Below are 8,804 nucleotides of genomic sequence, written 5' to 3'. Positions count from 1 at the left end.
TCCATTTTCGACAGCCAGGTGGCTAATTTTACAGAAATACAATTTTGAATAGACGTTTCAAAGGAGTGTTTCTTTTTCGGTCATTACATACAGACGAACGGATTCGGGAATCTTATGTTACAATTTTCTCACGAAGAGATTATGGTTTACCGCTGTGACCAATAGCAAACACATGGTTTGAACAAAAAGTAAACTCAACGCATACGTGAAGATCGCCAAATGGAATCACAAAAAATCAAATAGACTACATTTTAATGAGTAAACGACACAGGAATGGGATGATCAATGCAAAGGTACGAACAAGTGCAGACTGCTATTCTGATCATAACGTGGTGGTGTGCAAAATAAAAAACAAATTGAAAGCATTGATGAAGACAAAGAAACGTTCATTGTGGGATGTCAACAAGCTAAAGGACCACAGACAACGGGAAAATTTTAGAGAAGAACTGGACAATAAACTTGCAAAGAAATGTGTAGAAACGGACTGGAATAAGATGAAAATTTGTATAAAAGAAGTTGCGGAAAACATATGTGGAAGGCATTTGTTAGAGAAAAAGCAACAGTGGATGACGGAAGAAATACTGAATAAAATGAAAGAAAGACGAAATCTGAAAAGAACATTGCTTGTAAAAAATGCACTTCTGTACAAAAAACTAAACAAAAAGATCCGACAAATGTGTAGAAAAGCAAAAGAAGATTACTGGGAAAAAAAGTGCAAAGAGTTGGAGCATTTAGATGACATGAGATTAAAAGAAATGAAAGGTCAAACTCCAGCTGCAAAGATGGGGCTGATCGATAAAGATGGACAAGTAATACAAACTCAAGAAGGAATAACCAACAGATGGCAAGAATATGTGTCAGAACTATATGATGACGAACGAGAAAATATAGAAATTTTACCAGCAACATCTGAAGTTACAAAAATAACGGAACATGAAGTTAGAGATGTCATAGAAAGACTCCCAGATGGAAAATCAACTGGGATAGATGAAATTCCTGCGGAACTTCTAAAACAACTGGGAGAAGCGGGATTGCAGCACATGACGAAACTAATAAACAAGATATACAATAGTGGTGAAATTCCGGATGACTTCACTAAGAGTATCTTGATCCCAATACCAAAAATAACAAAAACAATGAAATGTGAAGAACACAGGACTATAAGTCTGATTTCACACGCCAGCAAAATTCTACTACACATTATCAAAAAAAGGATAACCCCAATAATACAACAACAAATTGATGAAAATCAAATGGGACATAAAAAAGGATACGGAACAAGAAATGCAATCTTCCTTCTAAGAACAATTGGCGAACGGAGAATAGAAAAAGGAAAACACACTTACATTGCATACATAGTTTACAGCAAAGCATTTGACAGGATAAAACATACCAAATTACTGCAATTGCTCGAAAAATTTAATGTCCCGTTCTTAGAAAGAAGACTTATAAAAAACATATATTTTAAACAAACAGCAGCAGTTCGAAGTGGTAGCAGTCTCACAGAATTTTTCCCGATATTCAAAGGAGTTCGGCAGGGATGCATACTCTCACCAATATTATTCAATTTGTACAACGAAGCAATAATCAAGAAAACATTAACAACACTAAACAAAAACGGAGTAAAATTCAATGGTCAAACAGTAAGCAACATACGATACGCAGATGACACTGTCATACTCGCCGACACAGAAGAAAAACTACAAGAAAGCATGGACAAAATCAATGAAATCAGTAAAAAATACGGAATGAAACTCAATTTGAAGAAAACAAAGACAATGCTCATCGAAAAAAGCAATGGAAATAATAAAATAAACATTAAGCTGGAAGGAGAACAATTGGATCAGGTCACCACATACACATACCTAAGGTCAGTGGCGTAGCAGCCACCTGGCGGTTCTGGCTCTGCGCCAGGGGCGGCAGGCTGCAAGGGGGCGGCAAAATGAGGCTGCACAGTGCACACAGCAGGAGAAATGAAGTAAGGCAAAAATAAATAAAGATGACGAGGTGGACTTTTTGGAGTTAGCTGTGAAAATTGACAGATTTAAAAAGCTAGAAGTGCGAAGCAGTGAAACCACGTTTGATCGTAATGCAACAGCGTTTGATGTTTTACAGTGGTTAGCTAAATCACTAAGTGGAAAATCTTTAAGTGGAAAAATAATAGGAAAACGGTCAAGAAGAGCTCAAAGATTTACATTTTTGCACAATTTTCAATCACAAATCAAAAACCCTACTAAAATTTGGCAAGACGCACGAGATCGTTCAAACTGGAACATCATTGTACATCGAGGGCTGTATCAGCCATGATACCTACAGAAAGAGAGCTAAATCACACCTACTTGATTCGACACCATATTTATGCTTGTGTCTGAAACTTTATCTTACCATTGGTGTTTTAATTGCGAGCTGTGAGAGGAGTTTCTCAAAGCTCAAAATGATAAAGTCGTATTTACGTTCTACCATGAATGATGATCGGCTATCAGCTCTATCGATTCCTTCTATAGAAAGAGACTACGTTCAAAAACTTGATTTGAAGATATTATCGCTGATTTTGCTTCGGCGAAAGCTCGAAAAGTTCAATTTTGAGGCGGCTATTGATCTTTCATTTGCCTAACATTTGTTGTCCATTGTTTGTCTTTTATTTTTGGCCTTAACGCTGAGACAGTGAGGCTTCTTTCTCAAGCATTATAGAACTTCTGAGACGCGGCACATTATTTGTAGGCTAATTATTTTTATTGAAAAGATTGCTTGAACATGAAACTATTTCAAAATTTGCTGCAGTCTACTTAGGGCGGCATTTTCAACGAAAGCCAGGGACGGCAGCATATGCTCCTACGCCACTGCCTAAGGTCCCTCATTACACAAGATGGAAGATGCACCAATGATATAAAAAGAAGAATCGGTCAAGCAAAAGCGTCATTTTGGAAATGCAAGGAATTTTTAAGAGGAGAAATAAATTTACAATTAAAACTGAGACTTCTATCTTGTTACATCAAACCAGTCATGTCATATGGAAGTGAAAGTTGGACCGACAGCAAAGAAATTCACAAAAAAATTAATGCTTTTCAACTCTGGTGCTACAGAAGAATATAAAAATATCATATACAAAACACATTACAAACGAAGCAATTAGGAAAAGAATTGGAGTGCAAGATACATGTGGTCACAGCGGTAAACCATAATCTCTTCGTGGGAAAATTGTAACATAAGATTCCCGAATCCGTTCGTCTGTATGTAATGACCGAAAAAGAAACACTCCTTTGAAACGTCTATTCAAAATTGTATTTCTGTAAAATTAGCCACCTGGCTGTCGAAAATGGAATGCAACGCCGTACACCACTAAAACTTGTCACTACAGAACAGATTACTTGGATAAAAGACAGAATTTTCGTCCAGCTGGCAAGCACTAAGAAAACAGTTAAATATGCCTCCAACTTTCAAGCAACCATTTTACGAATGATGAAAATAATTTGCGATATCTCAAACTCAAGTAAACAGTAACTGTGACGCAATAATAAAAGACATTGTCACGCAATTCAAAACAGGTGTTGAAAGGCGATGATGCAATGTTTCATCAGGTCTTACGAACGATGGTGCAATATTTGGACATTTTCTAGCAATTTCCATGACGTAAGATGCCAGCTAGGTTAAGTAGACCATAACGGTTTTTATATGACGTTTGATTTGGTGAAAATTGTCCGTAACAAAGCGACCCCTAGTTATGACAGTCTAACATGGCATAACTAAAAAAGAATTTAAGGACAATTTTGAGCCAATGAATAAAAACACACGATACACAAATTGTTCGAATCACTCACGTTTAAGTTAATACGTAAATACAAAGGGCATGCAAAGAATGAACAACAATAAGAATAATACACGACGATACATGAAATTGGTACCATAGGTACACGCTAAAACGACGCTATATACAATTGTTGCGATAATAACCGACTGTTCTGGGCTCAGACAAGTGTCGGCCACCGCAGACAAAACCAGGCTCAAACCCTAACACTTAGGTGTTCTTTACGGGGGCGAGGCACAAAATATCCCTCAACACGTAGTCTAGTACTTTCACTTTCCCCGTACTCTCATCATAGTTGCAGACGGCAACTTTAGCTCTACGAACCACAGGCTTCCCTTTCCTAATTTGTGGAACTACCTCATGCACCCTCCCAAGTTGATACTTCCCACCAGTGCCGGATTAACCATTAGGCAAAGTAGGCACGTGCCTACAGGCCAGTCAAAAATCCAGGCCACTTTAAAATCAGTAAAAATTTGGTCATGTTTTCAAAATAATTATTTTCTAAACTAATAAGTATTTATCTTAATAGTTCTATTTTTCCAGATGAATTAAAGGTTACAAAAATCGTTAAAAAAAGACGAATTGAAACATGTTGCCACTTCCTTTTTGACGTTTTTAAAAATTCACATTTCCGTTGGGTGACGCAACGAAACAACGACCAATTGAAGAGTGCACTACAGAAACGTATCGATGCATATTGCATGGTGCTGCAGAGGTTTGGGGTTTTGACCGAGTACGACTCTATGTCTGTTACAGACATCGATGTTGCAGGTTTAGTTGGTGTGTATTCAAAGGACCTGTCTTCCGACTTCCCATCAGAATTTCGTCAGTTTATGTGCTGGTATATAAAGAGCAAAGATGCGATGAAACAGCAGCAAGCAACAGGAAGTGCCCAGAAGATGTTTAAAATGCTGCACACTACTGGTGTTTATAATGCATTTCCGAACACTGAAGTAGCACTTAGAACGTATTTGTCTCTAATAGCTACGAATTGCTCGGGGGAACGCTCGTTTTCACAACTCAAACGAATTAAAGACGTTGAACGATCAACAATGTGTCAATAACGTCTTGGTACACTGGCACTTTTGTGTATTGAAAGCGATCTACTCCGTAAGATTGACCTACAAAAACTAGTTAACGCGTTTTCAATCGCAAAAACGCGCAAAGGTGATAATTAGTTAGGCATATGACCAAGTTTTTGCACGGTACCCTGTATTATAGTTGCAACAACGATCTTTGCGGCAATGATTTGACAACACTGATAATTCTAATTTTTAGTTGGCAACCCTGATTTTCGGGCCACTTATAAAATGTGCCTACAGGCCAGCAGACTCTTAATCCGGCACTGCTTCCCACGTTTACCAATGTCTTGGAGAGAACCTGCCACTACAAGTTGACCAGGCTCCAAATTCTCGGCCATTTTTAGCCATTTTTTCCGGCCCTGAAGCCCTGGCAAGTAAAAATCTATCCATTTGCTCCAAAACTGCTGAGAAAGTGACAAATTGAACCGATAATCCCTTCATAATTGGTCACGATCATGTGATTGCCCAACAGCACAGTATGGGTCTAAGTATTGGGTCAAAAGTGAGGCAGGGGTGATGACAGTAAAATCCCTAGGGTCGTCACTCAAAGGTACCAAAGGGCGTTCGTTCACGATCCGAAGGGCACTGCCTGGTACGTAAGCAGTTCAATAAAATTGGGCTTACGTATTGAAGAGTCCAAAATGTGAAAAAAGTACTTGGTCACATCGGCCACTAAACCAAATCTACTCTCGAAATTCAGACTTGCCATCGTAAACAATGCGCTTTTTTAATTGGGACGTCACAAAGTACCATTCAAATCCCTTTACATTTTCTGCTTCACCAGCACGCTCAATATAGCCATTAGATTTAAGATCTTTCATGGTGTCGGTGATAAAATAACGAAGTTCAGGTTCTTTTAAAGCCTTCTTCTTTAAAGCAGCGGCTCTATCTGACGCCAACACAAAATTGTTAGGTAAATCAATATCTTCCTTCAACGGTACAGGTATCTCAAATCGACCATCTTTCAACTCAATATTCGGTTCAACAAGTTCTCTAGCCAAAATGTCATTGCGAGACAATTCACAGGTTTCATTTGCAACGTCAAATCCTGAATGACTTTATTCAGGTGGTAGCCACTTTAACAAGTCGAAATTCTGCCACTAAACTTGACTAGAATGAAACCGCCAACCAATCATAAGCTACGGTTTAAGTGACGTAAAAAATGGCGAAAAGAAGATGATAGAAAGCATATTAAGTGATGTATTTTTTTTCAGCTGGTTGGCTTAGGAGTTAGAGTTAGGGCTAGAAAGTAGTCATTTCTTTGACGCGGGTTCGATTCCCACCACTTTTATTGCTCTTTTTCTTCTGTAATTACCAAATAAAGTTCAAAACAAGCATTAACTCTCTGGATGAGCGCTAGAAGGGTCACAATTGGACGGTAGCCTCTTATAACATGTTCTGATTGGTGGGAGGTTGCATTATAGTCATTCGCAGTGGCAGAATTTGACTTGTCAAAGTGGCTACCTATTCAGGTCTGCTGTTTCCATATCACGAGACTCAATTTTACGCTGAAAGCCAGAGCTGACATCCGACTCTGAAGACGTTTGCATTCTGCACACGTAAGCAACGCTTTCATCTAAGGGTGACTTACCACCACAAGCCAACTAACCGAGAGGAGTGAGCAAAGCATGTGGTTCACTACGATTCTCACCAACACGCTCTTCTTTGGCCCACATCAAATAAGCGTTGTCATTGCCAATCAGTACATCTACAGTACTGCAATAATTCAAATGAAACCTTATCACGTCATGAAAATGACGGAAACTACTTAAATCCTGCTTATGGGGTAAAGTTTTAACATCGTCAGCCCAAGCTGGGTTAACCACCGAAGTTACATCACAAAACAGTTCATTCGTCTCTAGCGACTGGATGTTGAGTTTAACTTGGTTAGCACAAGTAGGTTTCTGACCAGCCAGAGTATCCATTTTAAACGACGCTTTATCATATGGTTTAACGCCAAGTTCGCACACCAAATCACTCGAAACAAAAGTCAACTGCGAACCAGGATCATGCTGACAATACACCAACTTCGATTTGCCAGTCATTGGATTTAAAACACGAGCAGCAGTAACGCGGTTAAAAGCTGCTTTAACATTTCCAATCTTCACATTACGCACTGGAACTCTGGCACGAGCATCATCTTTCCCAACCAAATCCAGAGAATCACGTGACGTCACATAAAAATCATGCAGAAGAAAATAGTGTTTCCTATCGTTGTTAGGGCCACACTTACGACAGTTGTTTGCATGAACCCAATCCCTAACCAAATGCTGGCGCAAACAATCCAAGCATTTGCCAGCTTTCACAATGACATCTCTCCGATCTTTAGGTGTCAAGCGCAAAAATTCTTTACAATTAGACAAAAATGATATTCAACTTGACCACGTGACGAACAATAAAAACATGCCGGTATGTCTCTACATCTGGCCACACCGCCGCGCGGTGCGCCAACAGCAGTCGAGTACTGCGGACTCCCTGAAATAACATTATCAGGGGGTTTTACCGACGTCTGCCTAACCGGACATGAAGGCAATTTTCCTTTGCCAAACTTTTTAAAATGCTGCGACACCAGAATCGCCCATTAGCATAATGCTAAAATCAGTAGACTTGCGCGTTTCCTCCCGTACTACAAATTCAAATAAACTCTGAAAAGTAGGCTCATCAGTGCCACCATACTGATCACCTAAAAAGTTAACGTCAAACGGGAGTCGCTTAGCCAAATCCAAAACAAAACGTCCTTCCAATTTGTCACGCTGACCATAAGCTTGCGCGTAAAGCAGACACTGCGACAATTCATCTTTAAACTCTTTCAAATCACTGGAAGAGATCGAAGTCAATTTGCTACCATAGGGATACTTTCTAATTTCTGGTTCGGCGAAAAGACCTCCACGAACCCCAAAACGCTGGGACAAGCGATCTAACGACATTTCTATCCTGTCTTCTTCTGACAAGCCAGGAGTGTCGGAAACCAAATTAGCAATCGTTTGCGCAGCTGTTCTAACACAAGCTGCTTGTAACAAAGTCAAACGAGTTCCCTTAAAGGGCGAAGCTGCCATCAAGGCCGTAACACAATTTTTAAAGAAGATAAATGGCATATTATTACCATCGTAACCAATCAAGGCCGCCTTATCGAAAAATGTCCTACTATTTTGGTATTCAAAAAAGCAATCCTGTTGTTGAGAACTCGATTTAGCGGGAGAAGACAAGCTATATCCCTTAAGGGGCTGAGGGGGCTCAGTCACATGCACAGCCCGATCACGATCCTCACAAACGTTAAAATCAGGAGACGCGATACGCCTCTCACAACCACCCAAATTACGTGTAGCTGGGCGATCAAAAACTAACGGCCCGGAAAACTGTGAAGGGGGCAAAACGTTACTGCTAATGGTGGCCCCGTGACCTGTACGCTCTGGGGGAGAAGATCAGTTATAATTCGCATACCTTGGCTCTACAGTAGGGTGAATCGTTTTTCTACTTTTTTTCTTAATCGCTTGGTAAGAGCGCGGAAAAGCTGTGCACTGACATTTTAAGCACAACACAAAAATAAAATTTCAAAATTTTTAATATCTTGGGCTGCCCCAAAGAAGTTGAGATATTAGAAAAAGTGGAAAATTTCCAAAAAAATTATCATTTGTTTTAATTTTTACTCGCTTATTAAGAACGCGGAAAAGTTGTGCACTGACATTGTAAGCACAACGCAAAAATAAATTTCCGAAAAAATTGGTATTTTGGTGTGTCCCAACAAAGTTTAAAATTCAAAAAGAAATTGCAAATTTTTAAAAATTTCATTTTTACACATTTGCAACTGCGAGGGCAACCCGCGAATCATTGTGTTTACGCAGAAAATCAATATTTACTGTCGTGTAATTTGCGTTGTATGCTACAGTAGAAACTCCTGCCGCGTTCCACGCATAATG

The 8,804-nt window shown here is 39.4% G+C and overlaps 1 protein-coding gene across 1 annotated transcript; it reads left to right on the top strand.

Moving 5' to 3' along the window:
• Positions 1-254: 254 nt before the first annotated feature.
• LOC145788451 (uncharacterized) lies at positions 255-4,712 on the top strand. Its single transcript, XM_082600217.1, has 2 exons — positions 255-1,101; positions 4,600-4,712. Exons 1-2 carry the CDS (start codon positions 255-257, stop codon positions 4,710-4,712), a joined length of 960 nt encoding a protein of 319 aa, XP_082456343.1.
• Positions 4,713-8,804: the final 4,092 nt, after the last annotated feature.

Source organism: Aplidium turbinatum, chromosome 2 (assembly GCF_918807975.1).
Source record: "Aplidium turbinatum chromosome 2, kaAplTurb1.1, whole genome shotgun sequence".
NCBI lineage: Eukaryota > Metazoa > Chordata > Ascidiacea > Aplousobranchia > Polyclinidae > Aplidium > Aplidium turbinatum.
The sequence above is the reverse complement of the archived record's forward strand: the minus strand, read 5'-3'. Positions and strand labels throughout refer to the sequence as shown.